General features: G+C 39.9%; 1 protein-coding gene across 1 annotated transcript; it reads right to left on the bottom strand.

The window, feature by feature from the left end:
* Positions 1 to 5,705: 5,705 nt before the first annotated feature.
* LOC143981312 (blue-sensitive opsin-like) lies at positions 5,706 to 21,680 on the bottom strand. The gene is made up of 5 exons (XM_077479111.1): positions 21,179 to 21,680; positions 15,250 to 15,418; positions 13,530 to 13,695; positions 10,655 to 10,894; positions 5,706 to 7,656 (listed from the first exon to the last, which is right to left on the bottom strand). The coding sequence occupies exons 1-5, from the start codon at positions 21,564 to 21,566 to the stop codon at positions 7,531 to 7,533; spliced, it is 1,089 nt and encodes a 362-aa protein (XP_077335237.1). The 5' UTR covers positions 21,567 to 21,680; the 3' UTR covers positions 5,706 to 7,530.
* Between the last annotated feature and the right edge of the window lie 279 nt (positions 21,681 to 21,959).

Below are 21,959 nucleotides of genomic sequence, written 5' to 3'. Positions count from 1 at the left end.
AACTCTAAAATAACTCCTTATGCATCATACTTCATTCATCATCTGCTACACAAGCGACCCAGTGCCAATATCATGGGGCTTAAGCTACTGAGCTAAAGATAACATAACGCTCTAAAGTTTAACTACAGGATTGGGATTTTCAATGCTTTTCTTATTTCAGACTCTGGAAACTGATTTTTTATTTTTTTTTGCCCGAGCTGCTCATGGGCTTCAAGCACACATGAATGGCCTTTTGTACCAGTTGCACTTCTTTTATCTTGTGTTCTTTTACATAAACTGACATTAGAGGCGCCATTCTACTATTTAACTTTACATACAAGGCAAAAACACAATGGTTTCATGCTACTTGAGTGTTGTAATCACCCTTAGGAGCGCTCCACGTATGGGATGTTACTGATGAATTTTTATTTAGTATTTTAGCATGCATGATAGACTCTATTAAGAATAACACAAATGTTTTTAGATTTTTTTTTTTCAGACGTTCCAGAGTATGCTGTTACATGGACCAAGTAGAAAGACTACCTCTTTTTCTTTAATTAAATATTTGTTGTTATCATTCACCTATCTATACTTCTGTTGCTATGGGATAGTGGTCACCCTCTCCCAGGGGGTCCAGGTAAAATGCCCTGGATAGAGCTCTAACAAGAAAGGCAAAAGACATGGCTCAGAAAATCAACAATCTCATGTAAAAACTATTTATTTTATTTATTGTGACTGAAGCAGCTAAAAACACATTGGGCATACCTATGTATTGAAATATATATAGAACTATTTTAAACATAATGTGCTTTGTGTCCGACCCCGTGTCCAGTTATGTACATAGTACATAGCACATAGTAAGGTTGAATAAAGACACCACTCCATCCAGTTCAACATGAGTGAGTGTGTGCGCGTGTCTACAATTATCCCTATTCCTAAACATTTTGTCTCATTAAGATGCTCATCTATTACTATTATTTATTTAAGGTACCCATATAGAGCCATCAATTTTATGCAGCGCTCCACACATACAGTTTAATCACTGCTGTTTTCTGAGTCAACTTTAGCTTTCTCATTGGAGAGAGAATTAAGGGAAAAGTGTGGGATATTAAAAAAATAAACACACATATCCACCTAGTTGCTGCAGCTTTCCCTTGCCAGCTCTAAGAGTGACAACTGAGCGACCACATGACTGCCAATTGCTCCGTTTTCGGTCTTCACTGCTCCTCCAGCACTCACTGGAGTGCCCAGCAGTGAAGGTGGCGGGAGCAGCGCGCTGCAGGCTGCTGGTTAGGCATCTGGGTGGGACCTTAAATGATCCTTCTAGAGCCTGGAACTGGCTCCCTGCTGTTGGTTGAATGGGAGTGCCCCAGATAGCAAGGATAACTTGCCACCAATTTGTGACAGTGTTGAATTGTAAACTTGCTGCACATTTTCACTGGCAGGTTGTACACTTGCAGAGCACATGAAGCACAAGTTCTAGTTGACACTTTTCCAATTTGTAGCAAATTTGCATGGCAAGTTTCTAGCAAGAGCAAAGTTGCAGTGGTCTAAAGCAAGAGTTCTGCAAGTATACAACATGAAAATTCAGCCACAGTGACCCCTGTGGTGGGATGACTAATGTACAACATAACTGAACCAGAACTTGAAGCAGACTTGCAGAATGTTTGCAAAGAAATTTGATCTGGAGTAATGCAATTGTGTAACAAACTTGTGAAGCCTGGCAAGTCTAACAATAGCTTAGGAAGTAATTTTCAAACTTGCAGGACAATTGCTTGCTATCTGGGCAGAAATACATTCACTCCGGTGACCCAGAAGTAGCTTTGGCTATATTGCTCTTAACATAACCACACTGTGTAGTACTATCAAGCTTTCTTACAATAGAAGGTATTCACATGTCTCATTCCATCAAATATCCAAACCAAAATCATGTTCAGGAGAGGAGCTTTTTAGCATTAAAAAAATGCTAAAAAGAACCCAAATCCTAATAAACCTGCATAATTATGCATTAACGCTAAGCTAGTTTTTGCACATTCGTGCATTAATACATTCTAATGGCCAGTATAAATTAAAGTGGTTGTAAACCTCAGTTATGACATTGGAACATAGCACACACACATATATATATATATATATATATATATATATATATATATATATATATATATATATATATATATATGTGTGTGTGTGTGTGTAATGTTTACTTATCTCTCTCTAAAGCTCTAAGTGTTTCTCTCTGGTGCTTCATTCCTCTGTTATCAACATGAGTATCTTCTGAGAAGTTTTCCTGACACATAAAATAAATTTGAAACGGGGAGGGAGCTCAGCCCACAGCTTGTCTATTCATAACGCAGCTCTGTATCCTTCCTTCGCTCCTGTTTGCTGTGTGGAGAAGGAGGTGCCTTTCCTCCAATCAGCTCTCACACAGTGTACCTGCAGCTCTCCACCCTCTCCTCTGTGATACTAACAGATGCAGAAGGATTTTAACATGATTCTGCCCTTTTGAAAGGGGTGCAGGGAAGAGAAGACTGCAGATAAACAAGTAAAACCTATGTAGGAGGAATTACATAGTTACATAGTTAGTCAGGTTGAAAAAAGAGTCCATCCAGTTCAATCACAAAAAAATATATATATATATAATAAATATCTTACTAGCCCATATACCCAATTCTATACCCACAGTTGATCAAGAGGAAGGCAAAAAACCCCAGCAGAGCATGATCCAATTTGCTAAAGCAGGGGAAAAAATTCCTTCCTGATCCCCCGAGAGGCAATCAGATTTTCCCCGGATCAACCTTACCTATAAATGTTAGTACCCAGTTATATTATGCACACTTAGGAAATAACCCAGGCCTTTCTTAAAGCAATCCACTGAGCTGGCCATAACCACCTCTGCAGGGAGTCTATTCCACATTTTCACAGCTCTTACTGTGAAGAAACCTTTCCATATTTGGAGATTAAATCTCTTTTCCTCTAGACGTAAAGAGTGCCCCCTTGTCCTCTTTGTTGACTGTAAAGTGAATAACTCGACACCAAGTTCCCTATATGGACCCCTTATATATTTGTACATGTTGATCATATCCCCCCTTAATCTCCTCTTATTAAGAGTGAATAAATTCAGTTCCTCTAATTTTTCCTCATAGCTGAGTTCCTCCATGCCTCTTATCAGTTTGGTTGCCCTTCTCTGCACTTTCTCTAGTTCACCGATATCCTTTTTGAGAACTGGTGCCCAAAACTGAACTGCATATTCCAGATGAGGTCTTACTAATGATTTGAACAGGGGCAAAATTATATCTCTCTCTCTGGAGTACATACCTCTCTTAATACAGGAAAGGACTTTGCTCGCTTTGGAAACCGCAGCTTGGCATTGCATGCTATTATTGAGCTTATGATCTACCAAAACCCCCAGATCCTTCTCCACTATGGATTCCCCCAGTTGTACTCCCCCTAGCATGTATGATGCATGCATATTCTTAGCCCCCAAGTGCATAACTTTACATTTCTCATCATCATCTGCCACATAGTCGCCCAATTAGACAGAGTATTGAGGTCGGCTTGTAAATTTGAGACATCCTGTAAGGACGTTATTCCACTGCATAGCTTGGTGTCATCTGCAAACACCGAAATGTTACTTTTAATCCCAGACCCAATATCATTTATAAAGATATTAAAAAGTAAGGGTCCCAGCACTGAACCTTGGGGTACACCACTGATAGCCTTAGACCATTCAGAGTAAGAATCATTGACCACTACTCTCTGAATTCTGTCTTTTAGCCAGTTTTCTATCCATTTACAAACTGATATTTCCAAACCTGTAGACTTTACCTTACACATGAGCTGTGTGTGCGGAACTGTATCGAACGCTTTTGCAAAATCCAAATATATCACGTCCACCGCCACCCCTCTGTCCAAGGTTTTACTTACCACCTCATAAAAAGAAATCAGGTTTGTCTGACAACTTCTGTCTTTCATGAATCCATGCTGTCTGTTGCTCAAAATATTTTTTTTCCTGCAAGAACTCGTCTATGTGGTCTTTTATTAATCCCTCCAGTATCTTCCCAACTATAGAAGTTAAACGAACAGGTCTATAATTACTTGGTAAAGACTTTGTTCCCTTTTTAAATATAGGCACCACATTGGCCCTGCGCCAATCCAGTGGTACTATTCCTGTAATTAATGAGTCCCTAAAAATTAGATACAATGGCTTTGAAATTACAGAGCTCAATTCTTTTAGGATCCGTGGGTGGATGCCATCAGGTCCAGGTGTTTTATCCACGTTTATTCTGTCCAAATATTTTTGGACCATATCACTTTTGAGCCATTGTGGATTTGGGGCTGCGTCAGTACCACCCCCATTATGGACATGAGCTCCCCCATGCTCCTTTGTATACACAGAGCTGAAGAAAGTATTTAATAAGTTAGCCTTCTCTTTGTCCCCAGTCACCCACTCCAGATTATGTAAAGGGCCTACATACTCAGACTTAACCTTTTTACTATTAATATATTTGAAGAATTTTTTGGGGTTTGTCCTACTATCTTTTGCAATCTGTTTTTCATTTTGAATTTTTGCATCCTTGATTTCCTTTTTACATATTCTGTTATATTCCTTGTAACATTTAAATGACACTAGCGTTCCTTCATTTTTATATTTTTTAAAAGCTCTTTTTTTATAGTTTATAGCTTTTTTAACTTTGGCCGTGAGCCACATCGGTTTTATTTTTAACCTTTTAAACTTATTGCCCATGGGAATATACTTTGCCGTGAGATCACAAACAGTCTTTTTGAAGAATTCCCATTTTTGTTCTGTGCCCATTGGTGCCAATATTCTCTCCCACTCTAAGTCCTGGAGAGCAGCCCTCAATTGTTTCATCTCTGTGTATCATCTGAGACCAGTTACTTCATTGGGTACATGAGAGGGTTTACAACCACTTTAACATTCTGGCCAATAGAATGCAATACTGCTAGGTGCGTGAACATTTGATTTTACCGCATTTTTCTGCTGCAAACCCCCTGTAGGAGGAAAGGAATCAAAGAGAATACAGTTTACATGTGACCTTAAAGTCATTTGAGTATTCACTATGCAGAGAAGATGTGGACCAACATGCAAGAGCCACTCCTTGGTCTTCATTTTATGAACAAGTCATAAACCCGCAGGCTCATTCAGTTTGACCATCACCCTTAAGCCTAGTGCACACCACTAGTTTTTTTCAGCAATTAGTACAGCAATCTCCCCTACTGAGCCAGAAGACTCAATTAAGTGCTCTCAGCCATTGGAGAGCACTGATCAAGAGACTGTCGATCGGTTCGATGCCTTTGACAGAAGCCGGTTGAACTGTTGGCTTCTGTCAGACCAGCTGCTATACACACGGACCGAATGTCGGCCAGTTTCTATTGAACCGGCCGATGCAAAACCAACAATCTGTCCGTGTGTACTAGGCTTTATAAAAGTACTGCTAAGTGTTTAGCTGGGGTTGTGTAGGCCTTTTATGCACAGAAAATTTATGTTTTCTCTATGCATGCATGAATTTCCTTTTGATGGTCCAATTTCTTCTCTAAACTAAATTTATTTGGGTTTAATTAATTTTGCCCATTGTGGGTTTATTCAGGGACAGGTGCTGACGTGACTCATATGCAGCACGAATGTGTAGGTACTAGTAAAACCTAATAAAATAGAGAAGATTAGCAAGAATGGAAGAAACTGAGACAGCAGACAGCTAGCGTGACAGATGCATCTGATACGTTTATTTAATGAAATTACAATTTTTAGTCACTAAACTACATCCTACAGAAAAAGAAATAGAGATGTAAGCTTGGAAGCCCTGAGGAAGTTTATTTACAATTTTAAACATGGTATTTTCCTCTTGAGGTCATGCAGAACAGTGCCAGCATTACAGAAAGAGAAGGGTTAATAAGCACGATGGAGTAATGGTTTATACTTGGTATATTATTACAATTGCCCCCACAAGAAAGGAGTAAGCAAATAAGTAAGAAATCTAGAAGCAGCATTAATGCCATAAAAATGTCCTGAACTGTTGCAGATGTAGGTGTGTTCATTGTCATTTCTATTCCACCATAAAAATAAGAATGTCTTTCCCGAGATGCAGCATATGTTGGGCTTTTTCTCTTCAATCATTTAGAAAGCTCATGTGAATTGGTGAAACCTTAACCTGGAATTGGTGTTCTCAGAAAATCAATGCTCTGGTGGAAGGTGAGCTGCACAGGTATGTAGTGCTAACATATGGTGTCTACCATCCAACATTGATGGATTGCAAGGATGGGAGCACCACATCAGCTTGTATAGTCCTTTGAAAAAAAAATCTTTTGCAACAGTTATTGTTTTGCAACAGGCTGTTAAAAAAAAAATCTTTCAAAGGACTATACAAGCTAATGTGGCACTCTCATCCTTTCAAAACTAGGAGGGTCCAGCAGTTCCCCAGGGTTACTTGTTAGCAGCTTCTAGGACCGCAAGGCCACCCATCACATTTTGATGTATAGTATTGCCCCAGGGTTCAGCACTCCTACATCCCAAAGATCGCCTTCCAATATTGGCTATTGAAACACTAAATTCAGATTAGTCCTGATTTTTATATACCGAATATGTTTTTTTTTTATCAATTATGTTTATATAACAATGCATTATGTCCCAAATCCAACTGCACAGAGCACGTCTTTAATTTGTTAACTCGTTCATAGTATATATAGGATGAACTCAGGAAGATGCTGATAAACATGTAATTTCAGCTAGACATGATTAATCATAACGTGGTAGGTAAAAATGTGAAACAACACAGACATGGCTGTCCACGTGCCAGAATATGGCGTAGAAAAAAATATTCTTATTTTTTTGCCCTGTCTAGCCATCTGCTATAGTTTTAAGGAGCACCTCACCTTTGTAAAAATTCCTTACCTAGTTAGATACATCTAGGGGCTTCAATTGAAAGCAAAAAAAAAGAAGAAAATGACCAGATTTCACTACAATAGAACCAGTGCAGGACAGAGAGGCATGAGTTGGTTACAGAAAAAAAAAATAATGGCAAGTTAAAAAAAATGATAATGCCTCCTACATACGTTTATTAAACCACTTTCCTTGCTGAAATCAGTCCTCATAAATAATGTTTATTTTTAGCTCAAAGACCTCATATTGTGCTACAGATGAAAGCTACAAACCAAATGGAATGCCAAATGTGACAGCTTCATCTCATGGGGAGGGACATGAATTTTGGGACATGTGATAGCATTATATGCTTCTGAAATTGGAATGATTTCTAACTCATACTTCATGCCTCTGTGTCATTGTATACCTTCACATGGCCTATAACCACATACTCAGAAGCTTGGGTCCTATGTTTTCTGTTGACGAAAGTAAGGGATTAGGGAAATCATTTATAAGGGGTTAATGGATACATGGCTGAGTTGAGAAAATTATTTAAAAGTTTATGGAGTAACTGAGTGTGGGTTACTGGAGGATAGCGATGTCACCTGGAAGCATTTCAGGGCACATAGCCGTGGCAATAAACGTGGCAGAACAGCAGCTGCATGTGTCTGGCATTATGCAGGAGCCACCTGGCTGGTGGACACAGAGGACACCTGAGTAGAACCAGAGGCAGAAGTGTCATCATCATCGCCAAGTGGATTCTTTCCACAGAAGATCAGCTTCATCATACAGGATCGGAACTGGAGGAAGAAAACATTATGAAGGGTAGTTACAAATATTTACCAGTTTGTATAACCTCAATGTATATAAAGCCAGAAATACAAAAACATTTAATTTGCTAATTTCTATTATTATCCCTTTACTGGTGCAACTACTACAGGAGCTGTACACTGAAGGGCAGCGCCTAGAGGCGATTCAGTTCGCATTGTGCGCTATAAAAGTATTTCATTCATTCATTCATTCACTGAGAATCCCAGCCAGGGGAAGCATGTACTGGGTGAAATATTTTTGAAATATGGATTACAAGGTTAGGTTCATCTTTCTATATTTGTCAATAGATGAAAACTGCATATATTAAAATCTCCACCCAAAACCACCTTCCTTGACGCATTTTACCACTGCTGGCTTGCTCACAAGGATAGGGGAAGTCCTCCACCCGAAACTCGCTCATCCATGTCTTTATGAACCTTGCTTTCTGCACTGGTGTGCAGTCATGTTGAAACAGCAAGAGGCCATCCCCAAACTATTCCCACAGAATTGGGAGCATGAAATTGTCCAAAATGTCTTGGTATGCTGATGCTGTTTGGAGTTCCCTTCACTGGAACTAAGGGGCCAAGCCCAACCCCTGAAAAACAACTCCACACTATAATTCTCCCTCCACCAAATGATTTGAACCAGTGCAGAAAGCAAGGTCCATAAAGACATGGATGAGCGAGTTTGGGGTGGAGGAACTTGACTAGCCTGCACCTCAACCCAATAGAACACCTTAGGGATGGATTAGAGTGGAGACTGCAAGCCAGGCCTTCTCATCCACATCAGTGCCTGAACTCACGAATGCGCTTCTGGAAGAATGGTCAAACATTCACATAGATACACTCCTAAACCTTGTGGACAGCCTTCCTAGAAGAGTTGAAGCTGTTATAGCTGCAAAGGGTGGGTCAACTCAATATTGAACCCTACAGAATAAGACTGGGATGTCATTGTTCATATTGATATTGATGTTCATATATGTGTAAAGGTAGGCGTCCCAATATATTTGACAATATAGTGTACTTCCTCTAGTGGTTAATTATATATCAGAGCATGTGAATAGCATCCCTGTTTAAAGCGGGCCTTGTACTAAAAATGCAAGTCCTGTTTATTTACTTGCCCACCACCCTCTTTTTCTAAAATGCAGCTGACCTCTCCTAAAAAATGCTAGTAGTCCGGCATACAATGTTAATACAATGTCTTCGTTACTTTCTAATCTGGAACAAAGATGTTGATTATATTAAAGTGGTTGTAAACCTCTGAAATAAAAAATGAAAGAAGCATATCCTTCCATAGTGTGTACTTGCCTGAAACCAATACACCTAGTGTGAATCTTATCTGTTCTCACTTTCCTCAGATTTTTCCATGAGTCACTTCTGACAGTAAGGCTGGATTCACACCGATGCGTTTTTTGTGCTTTTTGCATTTTGCAGATTTGCTCTACAAAACGTGTTCCATAGGAAAGCATGCTAAATGGACTGCAGTGCAAATCTGCAAAATGCAAAAACCACTAAAACACTCAGGTCTCAGAATACTCACAACTCTATGTTCAGTGCTTTGCAATGTGTGACATCAGATCCCCCACCCGCCTTCCAGAAGCTCAAAAAAAGCCTTTGATACCTGAACATTTAATGGCTCTAGAAAAGGGAGAGCAGCAGATAAATGGGTAAAACATATGTAGGATTTGTTTCATCTCAGTGTATCACCTGAGGCTAGTGACTTCAGTGCGTATATAAGGGTTTACAACCACTTTAAAGCCAAAGGGTGAGCCTTAAGCCCCATACACACTATCAGATTTGCTGCTGATTTTTTCCTTCAGATTTACCAAAACCATATAATATGAGGTCAAACCTTAGGAGTTTCAATTTGTATGCAATCAGGCAGGCCCCTGCACTACATGGTTTTGGTAAGACAAAAAGTGTGTAGGGGCTTAACAGCCATTCGACTAGCATTTTTAAAAGGATGTCAACAATGCTAGCCCTTATATTTATTTCAAAAAAGTTTACCTTTATTGACTGTTGAGATAATAAAAACTTTATTTAAAAAAAAAAAAATTTCACGGAGATTAGAGTTTTTTTTATTTTTGTTGTTTTTCTTTAGCAGATGGGAACTAGCAGTGGCGGCCGGTGTTTTTTTTTTTTTGGGGGGGGGGCAAAAAACCACCCATCCCCCCGAACGGCACCCACCCTGCTGCTGTTTTCCGGTCAGACTGGCACTTACCCCATCGTGGCAGGTGGCAAGCAGCGTTGTGCAGCAGCTAGGCTCCGAGTCCTCACCTCCATGGCGGCTTCCAGCTTCTCCCCTCCTCCTCCTAGGTGTCCAATATCAAAACCTGCTTCCTGGTTGGTCCAGGATGAGGATCAGTGTTACAACAGCAAACATTGATTCGCTGTTGTAACACACCTGGGTGGCCTCTGAGCACCCTCTCTGCGACCCAAGCCCACCCTATATTGCAGCCTATTAGAGCCTCTGGCTCTAATCCATGCTTCAAAAAAACAGCCCCCCCCCCCCCCACATTGGAATCCATGCGCTGGGCACATGGATAGGGGAGGCGGCGATAGACGGGGGGTGCCGTCCATGCACTTTTAATGGACCTGCTGCTCCTGGGAACCAGACAGAAGATGGTGGTGGTGATGTATGGAGGGACAGTAAGGAATAACTCAGATTTTTCAGTGCTGGAGGAGGGCAAGCAAAAAAATGGTGCACACTACAGACTGTTCATTTTAATTGTGAATCAATCTTTCTTTCTCAGTTTTTTTTTTTTCACCACAATGTACCACCATGAACAGTGGATTGCTGTGTACTATAGGTCCATTCTAAAGGGGCATCTAGCTGCCATTCAAAATAAATTGCCACAACAAAGCAGTGTGAAAGAGCCCTCATGGTCTGCATCCAAGATATTCCTACTCTGTTTCCAGTATAAAAAACAACAACAAATTGTAGAAAAGTGAAGGCTAAACAAAGAGAACTAATGTCAGACATACTCACCTGCCTGTTCATAAAAATATAGATAAATGGGTTGTATACGGTGGAGGCTTTTGAAAATACAGATGGAATAGAAGCCATACGCAAATCAAACGTTTCACCGCGGTGAGTTACTGCCCATAGAGCAAAAGAAGCATAAGGAAGCCAGCACACCAAGAATCCAGCAATCATCATAATCACCATCCTGGTTACCTCCCGCTCAGCTTTCTGTGTGGAGGCAGACTGTTCCTGTTGCTTTGCAACCTTTCAAAAAGACAAATACTGGTGGTAAGTTTGAAATATTCCAAAATACAACATTAGATACTTCCATATTACATCTAATTGTATGTGTTTTTCTACTAAAACAATGATTCTCAACCACAGGGCCACAGTTTTCCACTGCTAAGCCATGGTTATATGTCACATAGAGGGAGCACAGTCCTTAGCCTCACTGAGCACCTACCACAGCAAAGAAGCTCATCTGTTGATGACTGGGGCATGAAAGGTTTTTTGAAGTCTTTACCAGGTCCTGGTCTCATTTAGACGTGGTTGGAGGGTGTTAAAAAATGTGTAGATGAGCCACGTTTTTAGTATCCTTGCAACTGTTCCCTCCCCATTAAGCTGCAAAGACAGTGGGAAGGATGTTTACATGTGCAATCACAATGGTTTGTTTCGTACCCATGGCAAAAACTATCGCTCCTCTCATGTTCGTCAGCCAGGAAGTTCTTTGAACGTGATCTATTCACATAAATGGGAAAGTGACGCAAAACACATGGTTGTGCTGTATTGGTGCAACAAATAAAGAGTTGAAGCAGACAGTGAGAAGGTATTAAATAGCCCTCCACACTGTCTGCCAAATGCTTCTGCCAAACATAAATCACTTTTTTTTAGAGGCATGGCAGTTTAGATGCAAGTTTAAACTTAGCTTAAAAGCTTGCCTACTGGGCACTTTCACCCCCTTCCTGCCCAGGCAAATTTCCAGCTTTCAGCGCTTTTTGCACTTTGAATAACAATTGCATGGTCATGCAAAACTGTACCCAAACAACATTTTTATAATTTTTTCAAGAATTAATTTTTTTTTTTCAAAATTTGTGGTCTTTTTTCATTTGTTTAGCAAAACAAAAAAAGTGGTGATTAAATACCAGCAAAAGAAATCTCTATTTAATCACCACTGGGTTTTTATTTTATTAATTTTTTTGCTAAACAAATGAAAAATGACTACAAATTTTGAAAATCTTGTTACAGTTTCTGTTATAAAATTTTGTAAATAAGTAATTTTTCTCCTTCACTGATGTGCGCTGATGAGGCTGCACTGATGGGCACTGATAGGCTAGACTGATGTGCAGGCACTGGTTAGGCTGCATTGATATGCTTCAATGCTTGGCACTGATATGCGTCACTGATGGGCACTGATAGGCAGCACTGATGGACAGCGCTGATAGGTGGCACTGATAGGCAAGACAGATAGGCAGCAATGATAGGCATCACTGATTGGCACTGACAGGTATCACTGATGGACACTGATTGAAAGCACTGGTGGGCACTGTTGGGGCTGCACTGATCATCAGGATTTGCAAGTTTTTGGATTTTTTGCCAATAACTGGCAAATCCTGTTTACATCCGTGATCAGCTGTGATTTGACATGGCTGATTACGTGGTAAAGAGCCGCCGTGATTGGCTCTTTACCCCAATCCATGATCAGCTGCATCCAAAGAACGCAGCAATCACAGATCATGGCCAATACACAAACAGGAGGACATCATGTGACAGCCTCCTGGCAAAGTGTGGCCGCGCTGTAGCCGTCATTCGGCTATTGAGCAGTTGCAAAGGGGTCAAGTTTGATCTAGTTGATCCAGGGAATAGCCAATTGCCTCTTGGGGGAAGACATTTTTTCCCCCACTGGAGAAAATTGGATCATACTTTGCTGGGGGTTTTTGATGTGGGTATAGAATTGTGTATATTTTTTTCCTCTTTTTATTGGTTATACTAGATGAACTTGTCTCTTTTTTCAACCAGACTAACTATGTAACTAAGGTTGAGAACCAATATGGTAGATAATCTGTTCAACATTTCAGGACTTTTTGCATTTTTTTTTTTTTAAATGAAAGCTTACAGTAACTCCAACAAAGATATTTTGCAGCTCTTGGTGAAGAGAAAGAGACTTGAATCTCCTGCCAAGTTTTTACAGCCCTACATGACCATGAAGGAAAAATCTGCAATACTGCCAGCTGGCTTGGCTGGTTGCTATTAGGAGGGTCATTCATGTTTTACTTGGAGAAGTGGATTTTACATACTGTATACTGTTTTCAAAAATTGACCAGAGAGTGGGTGACACAGAAATGCTAAAATAAAAACATTATTCAGTTATGCTTCACTTGTAAAGTCTACTTTGTATTCTATAATCCATTGCATCCATATTCACAATCCCTTTCACTGTGTGAATGGCAGGCTCTGTTTACATGTTTCTGAAGAAAACTGAATAGTTATAAGAGGCTAGATGGGAACAACCTTTATTATCCAGGAAGAGAAAAGTGGTAAAAGCTTCCTTCACACTGGATCTGCTGTTAGTGTTCCTGACACATGGCAGGACCCTACAGTCCAAGTCCCACTTTCACATATTTAAGGCTGCTCTCCCGATGTTATCTGCGGGTACTTAGCTGTATGTTTAAAAGTTTGAAAGCCAGATTAACTCTGTGTATGGTACAAATGGTAAAGCCAGGCACAGACTGGAACCTTCCTTGCCAACTGGTGTATATTTTTAGAATGGAAGCAGAGCATTTAGAGGGTCTAGTTTAGAGTTTTAAGTAATGGGCAAATTCCATGATAAAGCCACTCTGACTCACTTTAAATAAGTTAGCTACAATGTATTTTTTTATTGATATCTTAAAGTACTACTTACAGCATGCAGTGTGAGGAGCAATCGTCCATAAGAAAATACAATGACAGCCAAAGGAAACCCAAAGCAGAAGCAGAAGATGAAAATTACATAGGATTCATTGTTCCACTTGTTATTTACAGTGTACCAGTCTGGCCCACAGGAACACTGAAGACCTTCTGGGATGTATCTGCAGAGACCAACAAAAAGAAAGAAAATTAGGAATTGTAATAAGTTTCACAGCTAATTTCCTATCACCTATGAAATATGAGAGCCTACTCACTGAGAGGCTGAGCCGGGTGTCTGCCCAGGCATGTGGGTGGATCCTGGCCCCAGTGTTGTGATCTTGCCTGAGCCTAGACTGGCTCGGCGACGTCAGCAGACAGTGAGCTTCAGCCCGCTCTCTGCTGAAAATGGATCACAGGAGAGCAAAACAAACTGCACTCCTGTGATCCACAGGAGAAGTACAGCCAAACAAGCTTTGGCTGTACTTCTCATTTAAGCCCCCTTGTGGCATTGAGTGCTTGGCAAGTCATGCAATTGTAAAATGACAGAAAATCAGTGTGCAGTTGAGGCTCTGGCATTAAACACTTGAAAGACAGAAATTGGGGTTTAGTACTGGAATGGGTGTGGGTCATCTCTTCAGAGAAGTCATGACCCTGTGTATATCCAAGCCAAAGGATCCATGCAGGTACACAGGGACATGGAGATAGAGTCACACTTGACTGGTAGTGACTAACATAAGTATTTGCAAACAGCACATGGGGCCTGCATTGCAGCAGTAGAATTATGTATGGTGGGCATAGTTTCTCCCAGGTGATTCCAAAGGTAAATATAAAAGATGTGAGAATTTATAAAAGAAAATATTAAAAATGACTTTACAGCAGAGCTGAAAGCATCTCCAAATTTCAGTATGAATTAAAAGAGCAGGGGTTCTAAATCTGTGGGTCTGGAGCCCAAAAAAAGAGTTCCAGAAAACATTGTTGGGGTTCTCACAATTATTAGACAAAACATTAATTCCACCAGATAACAGTGGGCTCACACTATCTTGGGGTCCAAAAATATTGTTCATAGCTACGCACACAAGTAAAAGAAATGAAGTCTGCACACCCTGAAATCAATCCTACTTTATAACTTTTTTAAGCTCTAAAACAGAGCCTAATTATTGCATGGGAGGTGAAAGAAAATTAAGAGGCATTATATACAAATTGATAGTCGCATTAAATTACATATGTGCACAGATCTCTCCATTAGTTCAAGATCAATATAATAAGAATAAACCTGATATGACATTACATCACAAAAACTCCTTTACCCGTGACATACTGTTTATGCTTCATAGAATTATATTGTTAATCACATATCCAGGCACATTGTGCAGCATATTGTAGCTCAGCCAATGTTGCCTGCCCTGTTCAGTACTGTTTATTATCGACTCCTCAAGAAAGACTTAAATGGCCCAATGATCAATAGTATAACGCTGGTTAGTCACATTGGTGAAAACATTATTCCAGTTACAACGATCTTCAGTCTTTCTAGTTTGATTATCTAAAATGAATAATAGGAGTAAAGACTGAGGTCAGATAATACATATTTCTATGTGTTTCTTGGTGGTGATGAAATTTGCATAGAATTACATCACAGTTGTATAATATTGGAATGTTGGAAAATCTGCTCCTGGAGTATCTATTATTTTCAATAACTGAAGACTTAGAACCACAAAAACAATTGTAAAGTACCAAACCTGCTCCAGCCCAGCAGAGGAGGAGAAGCTGCCACAAGCCCAATCACCCAAGTGAAGATACAACCCAAGATGGCATGGTTTTCTCTGAAGGTGAAGCTGCCCATGGGCTTACAGATGACCAGGAATCTTTCAAAAGCTACAACAGCTAGAGACCACAAGCTGACCATTCCTAAAAGAGAGGGTTAACCGAATAGTAAAATTTCAAGGAAAAGACGATAGCCTAAGATTCAAATGTAAATACCTTATATTAATAATAAAATTACCATTTTGCTAAGAAAAGAATTACAAACAAAATTTAAATACATCATTTTAATTTTGAATTTTATACCCAATGCCAATAATTCAAGAATGCAAAGCACGCAAGATCTTTTCTTTGGAAGTCTCAACAAATGTCATGGGGTTTTTCAAATTCAGGAAAAAGTGATAGCCTGGTTCAAGTGGAAGAGCAATGAAAATTGAAAACCTAAAACTCTCTGATAAGTTTTTTTAGGCAGTAGATATTTGGTTACTTCTCAGCCATAGAAATATGACAAACCATGAGTAGTCAGATGGCTTCTGAGAATGTTGCATATGCAACATACTGAGGACAAGAAGCTTGAGGGGAACCATCCTGCTACAAAGCAAGTCTACTTACTGAAGATGCTGTACACTTTTTAACTGATGCTGTAAGCTTATACTTTTTAGCGCTCATTTATAAAGGCACAGAGGGCCAAATAATATTCAGCATATTTCTGTACCTGGCTATTGCTTAAAAAAGTCAATGACAGGCTGATGGAGTGATTTGTACAGGCTCCTTCACTGCATTCTATCATACTGAATAAGCCCTTATTGTAACTCAAGAGTATCAGAAAGTCTGAACAATTCACTATTTTGTGCTGTTAACTTTTATTTGCAAGAATTCTTGGTGGGAATTTGTACTCAGATATTTTTTTTACTATTATTATCATTTTAAACATATATGCACTTTTAATACTTACTGTAGGTATAATGGTTTAAGTTCACTAAACGGAGATTAAGACATATCATGGTGGAAATTTCTTCTATGCTGTGACCCAGCAAGGTAAGAGAGATGGAACATGCATGTGCCTAAAGCCATAAATAATGACTAGAACTGAGTTTTGGCTTGACATACACAGAGGACATTTGCATGAATTGGCAGTAATAGCTTTTTTTAGATACTTCATTGATGGGAGTGTTTTCACAGGGACCATTTTATAAATACAAACTTCATAAGAGCAACTAATCTCACTTCACAACTTACAAAAGCCCAGAAAACATCTAGATGCACCAGGAGACCCCAGATAAACGTGAATGGGCCACCTGAACTCACAGGTGAATAGTTACTCAGTTCAAAGGCAGTCCCCTTACATGGTGTCTGTGGCACTACACCTGGCCTGTTTTTAGAAGATCTTCTTTCATGGAACCAGCACATACTTTATTACAGACAAATGCCCGTTGTCACTTCCAGGCACCCTTTCCTGATTCTCACCTGATTTCTGGGTAAACAGTCCATTTACAGACTCAACCCCAGGAGCCAAATCTACTTAACCCACAAGATCATATTCTGGGTCAACCATTACACCAAAATGGTAATCTGCCTTCTTTAGGATAGGTGGGAGTCAGTGTAAGCCATGCACATCCCTAACCAGACACAGAGGTGCTGGGAAGAGTTACCATATACAGGTCCTGATCTTTTTTTTTTTAAAGATGTACCATATGATACCTCATTCATGTATTGGTGTTTAGGGTTTTGAAAGTCCAAACTAATCAGAAATTTGAGCTTCAGCTTTTATATTAGTTTACACAGCTCTCGTCTTGGCAACCAATCAATGGGCTTGGATGTAGCTGTCTGAGAAATGTGTTGAACATTCAGCACTGAATAACACATTTGTGTCTGTATTGACAAATATATTCTGTTGATTTATACAATAAGCCAAGTGGTGGCTTGATTATTAGTAGTGTTAGTGATTTACAGTAGATTCTTTGTCACAACCCTTTTTATATGTTTTTGATATATATATTTTTTTTATTCTTTATTTAGAAGTCAAGGAATTTGACATTTGCAGAAGGATAAAAAGGTACAAAGTAAAATAAAGGCATATCTCTGCATAGCTAGTATACAACAACTACTAGGTCAACTGGTTGTCACTTAAAAAGGAACATAACAAGCCTATAACAGCAGTACACAATTCCAGATGACCAACAACGGTTGTTGGCAAATTCCCTGAACAGTTTTGTGTTTTGTAATATGTCAAGGTGAGATAATGGTCTTATCAAACACATAAAGAAGAAAGTACAGAAAAAGCATAAAAGAGAAGAGGAAATGGGGGAGGAGAAAAAAAAGGGGAGGGATAGAAATCCCTCGGGAATAGATCATCCCACAGGATGCTCCAGTGGCTGTGAAGCCAGTAGTGTCTGGTCCCTATAGAAAAAGTAGAGAGTTCAGATCTTCCAATATTTGTCTTCCTGCTCTTTCAAAGTCATGGTAAGATTTTCCATAACTTGAATGTCTGCAATGATTGTCCTCCAATGAACAACTGTAGGGGTAAACATACTTTTCCATTAGGCCGGGATACGGATACAAGCCTTGGCTGCTATAAATAAATGTTTCAGTAAAGAGTTCTTAAATCTTTTGTTGTCATTTAATAGGTAGACCTCTGGGTTTCTATCGAGTGAGACTTTGATAATATTTTTTAAGTTTATCATAAAATAAAAATGTGTTTTTATTGGATTGTTAAATACAAGGAGCATGTGTATTCTTACTTCAATCTTGGCGTGCTTTGTGTATTTCTTCTAGATCTGTGCAGTTCTTGCATCAAAAAAACCGCCTATCATTACCTTTTGTCACAGAATGAAAACACAGCGTGAAAAACAATAAATCAACAATTAATTAAATCAATTCCCATTGCTCTGGCCGATTCATATGAGGACAAGTGCACATCTCAGTTTATTAAGATACGCACCTGGATTAAATTTAGACTCTTAATTGGTAGACTGCATGCAGGGGACACTTAACATCTAAGCTCCCAGTAGTGTGGGGATTAACATTTTCTCCCTATATACAGTATCTCACAAGAGTACACCCCCTCACATTTTTGTAAATATTTTATTATATCTTTTCAGTGACAACACTGAAGAAATTACACTTTGCTACAATGTAAAGTAGTGAGTGTACAGCTTGTATAAAAGTGGAAATTTGCTGTCCCCTCAAAATAACTCAACACACAGCCATTAATGTCTAAACCACTGGCAACAAAAGTGAGTACACCGCTAAGTGAAAATGTCCAAATTGGGCACAAAGTGTCAATATTTTGTGTGGCCACCATTATTTCCAGCACTACTTTAACCCTTTTGGGCAGGGACTTCACTGGGGCTTCACGGGTTGCCACTGGAATTATCTTCCACTTCTCCATGATGACATCATGGAGCTGATGAATGTTAGAGACAATGTGCTCCTCCACCTTCCATGGAACCAATTGCCTTCAGAAGTCATCTAATTAGTAAATAGAGTCCTTCTGTGTGTAACTTAATCTCAGTATAAATACAGCTGTTTTGTGAAGCCCTCAGAGGTTTGAAGAGAGCCTTAGTGAACAAAAAGCATCATGGCGGCAGGGGAACACACCAGAAAGGTCAGGGATAAAGTTGTGGAGAAGTTTAAAGCAGGGTTAGGTATTAAAAAATACCCCAAGCTTTAAACATCTCACAGAGCACTGATTAATCCCTTCTCTTGGTTGGTGGTGGCGACAGATTTCCCTTCCACTGCTCTCCAGGGGCATCAGCGGCTTCTGTTTCCTCGCTCCTCCTCTGCAGCCAACCGGGAGTCTTCTCTTTTCGGCCAATTGGAAAACAGGTTTCAGAGGGATCAGTGTTACCACAGTGAATATTCATTCACTGTTGTAACAACTGGGTTGGCTCATGCTCTGCACTCTTAGCTCTGCGCTCTGAGCCCACCCTATTTTGAAGCCTATTATAGCCTATGGCTCTAATCAGGTGCTTCAAAAAATGCCCCCACAGCTGCAATTCAGGTGCTGGACACATAAATAGGGGGTGGCCACGGCGGCCGTAAATAGTTTCATGCTATGCATGAATCTATCGATTATTCATATAGGGGGTGGCACGGATAGAGAGGGCAGCGTCTGGGTGTCCCTAATGGATGGGCCGTCACTGAATCCATCATCTGAAAATGGAAAGAGTATGACACAACTGCAAACCTACCAAGTCATGGCTGTCCACCTAAACTGACAGACCAGACAAGGAGAGCATTAATCAGAAAAGCAGCCAAGAGGCCCATGGTAACTCTGGAGGAGCTGCAGAGATCCACAGCTCAGGTTGGAGAATCTGTCCACAGGACAACTATTAGTCATCCATTCCACAAATCTCGCCTTTATGGAAGAGTGGCAAGAAGAAAGCCATTGTTGAAAGAAAGCCATAAGAAGTCTTGTTTGCAGTTTGCAAGAAGCCATGTGAGGACACAGCAAACATGTGGAAGAAGGCGCTCTGGTCAGATAAAACCAAAATTTAACCTTTTGACCTAAAAGCAAAACGCTATTTGTGGTGGAAAACCAATACTGCACATCACCCTAAACACACCATCCCCACTGTGAAAAGTGGTGGCAGCATCATGCTGTGGGGATGCTTTTCTTCAGCAGGGACAGGCAAGCTGGTCAGAGTTGATGGGAAGATGGATGGAGCCAAATACAGGGAAAACTTAGAAGAAAACCTGTTAGAGTCTGCAAAACACTTGAGACTGGGGCGGAGGTTCACCTTCCAGCAGGGCAACGACCCTAAACATACAGCCAGAGCTACAATGGAATGGTTGAAATCAGGTATTTGCAATTAGCGGACCTCCAGCTGTTGCAAAACTACAAGTCCCATCATGCCGCTACCTCTGGGTGTCATGCTTGTGGCTGTCAGTCTTGCTATGCCACATGGGACTTGTAGTTCTACAACAGCTGGAGGTCTGCTAATTGCATATCCCTAGTTTAGATTAAACCATATTCATATGTTAGAATGGCTCAGTCAAAGTCCAGACCTTAATCCAATTGAGACTCTGTGGCAAGACTTGAAAATTGAAGAACGGACAAAAATATCACTCTCTAGATGTACAAAGCTAGTAAAGACATTCCCAAAAAGACTTGCAGTGAGAGGTGGTTCTACAAAGTATTGACTTTGAATACAAATCCACACGTTTCACATATTTTTTTGGAAAAAAAATTGAAAACCTTTTATCGTTTTCCTTCGACTTCACAATTATGTGCCACTTTGTGTTGGTCTATCACATAAATACTTTTTCAAGGTGCTGTATACACTTTTATACAATTGTTTTTAATTTTTTTGGGAGAAAATTCGATTTTTGCCCCCCTTAATTGAATATGTTCAGTTGTGGATGGGCCGATATAAGGCACTAGAGGGAGATGTATACATTACAACATATGTTTTTACAGACATGAGATTTTATATACCATATTTTATTTTATCTTGATTTTTGGATCAATAAAATACTGGAATTTTATATGGAGTCTGTATAGTTTCTTTGAGGGGACAACACTTATAAAGTCCCTATATGCTGTGTCCCTATTTTTGGACAAAGAATCATTGGACAAGGTATCATTCTCTGATACCCAGGGCATATGTCTATCAACAGTAGACAAATAACAATAAAATACAAAAACATGAAAAAAACTAAAATACAAAGAACACCAAATTGAAGAAACAAGACTACTCCAAATATACACCCCCCCCTCCTCTCCCCAAAAAAAGAGGAGGGGGGTCAAATAGACAAATAACTATCAGAGTAATGACATGGGTACTGCTGCATTTTATAGAGAATTTTACTAAGGGACATATTTGTTTTGAGAGCAGTATATCTCAGACAAATAGTGTATACAGGTTGATGTATGCAAGTAGATATTGATTAAAAAAAACATACCTCCAAGGGTGGCTGTGAAACCTTCTATCTTGCATGCCAAAGTACCCAGTGCGAAATACATTTGAGAGAAGCTGTAGAAGGCAGTGGTGGAGCCAAAACAGATTACTATGAGGTTGGCCACAGCCAAGTTTACCAGAATGTAGTTAAGGTGGGAGCGCAGTTTCTTGTACTTGATAGTGCAGATGACGGTCAGAACGTTCAGGGGAAAGCCAAAGATTATAGTGAACAACATGAAGGCCGACATACTCATAAACATGCCTGGGGTCCCCAGATGCGTCTGGGGTACCAGGAATGGGCTAAGAGCAGTAATGTTAGTGGTTTCCAGAGGAATGGGGATGAAGAAATCATCTGGCATTTCCATCCTTATATCTGGTCGACCTTTGCTCATTTTGGAACTTAGGGGTGTTATCTAGTCAGCTGAAGAAATAATGACTGCAAGCTCATGCAACTAAAACCCCCTGAGCTGCAACCGTCGATGTTCCACTGTTGCAGACAGAGGACCTTTCCCCTATAGTACAATGCACCTGACATAGAAAAGCATCTTATATAGTCCAGAAAAGAAGAAAAGGTCTGGCATGGGCCCCAGTTTTTAACTTACTTTATAATCCTTTTGGACGGCAAAAAGCTGAGCTCAGTGATTTATCCAACTGCTATGATGGACTTGCTTGGGAAGGTGGTAAAGGATAATCTTCAAGACAATCTCCTACAAAGACGCCTAATCACAGGCGGACAGTTTAATCTAGTATTTTAAGATACTTATGTTCACTCACACATGTATATA

The sequence above is a fragment of the Lithobates pipiens genome, unplaced genomic scaffold, assembly GCF_037356315.1.
Source record: "Lithobates pipiens isolate NorthernLeopardFrog02 unplaced genomic scaffold, aLitPip1_a1.2 Scaffold_1, whole genome shotgun sequence".
NCBI classification, from domain to species: Eukaryota; Metazoa; Chordata; class Amphibia; order Anura; family Ranidae; genus Lithobates; species Lithobates pipiens.
This window is presented reverse-complemented; position numbering and strand designations above follow the sequence as displayed.

Coding starts and splice junctions, on each gene's coding strand:
- LOC143981312 (XM_077479111.1), bottom strand. CDS start 21,566: ATGAGCAAAGGTCGACCAGATATAAGGATGGAAATGCCAGATGATTTC. Junction 13,696..15,249: donor CCTCTGCTGGGCTGGAGCAG/GTTTGGTACTTT, acceptor TGGTCTCTGCAG/ATACATCCCAGAAGGTCTTC. Junction 10,895..13,529: donor TGCTCCTCACACTGCATGCT/GTAAGTAGTACT, acceptor TCTTTTTGAAAG/GTTGCAAAGCAACAGGAACA.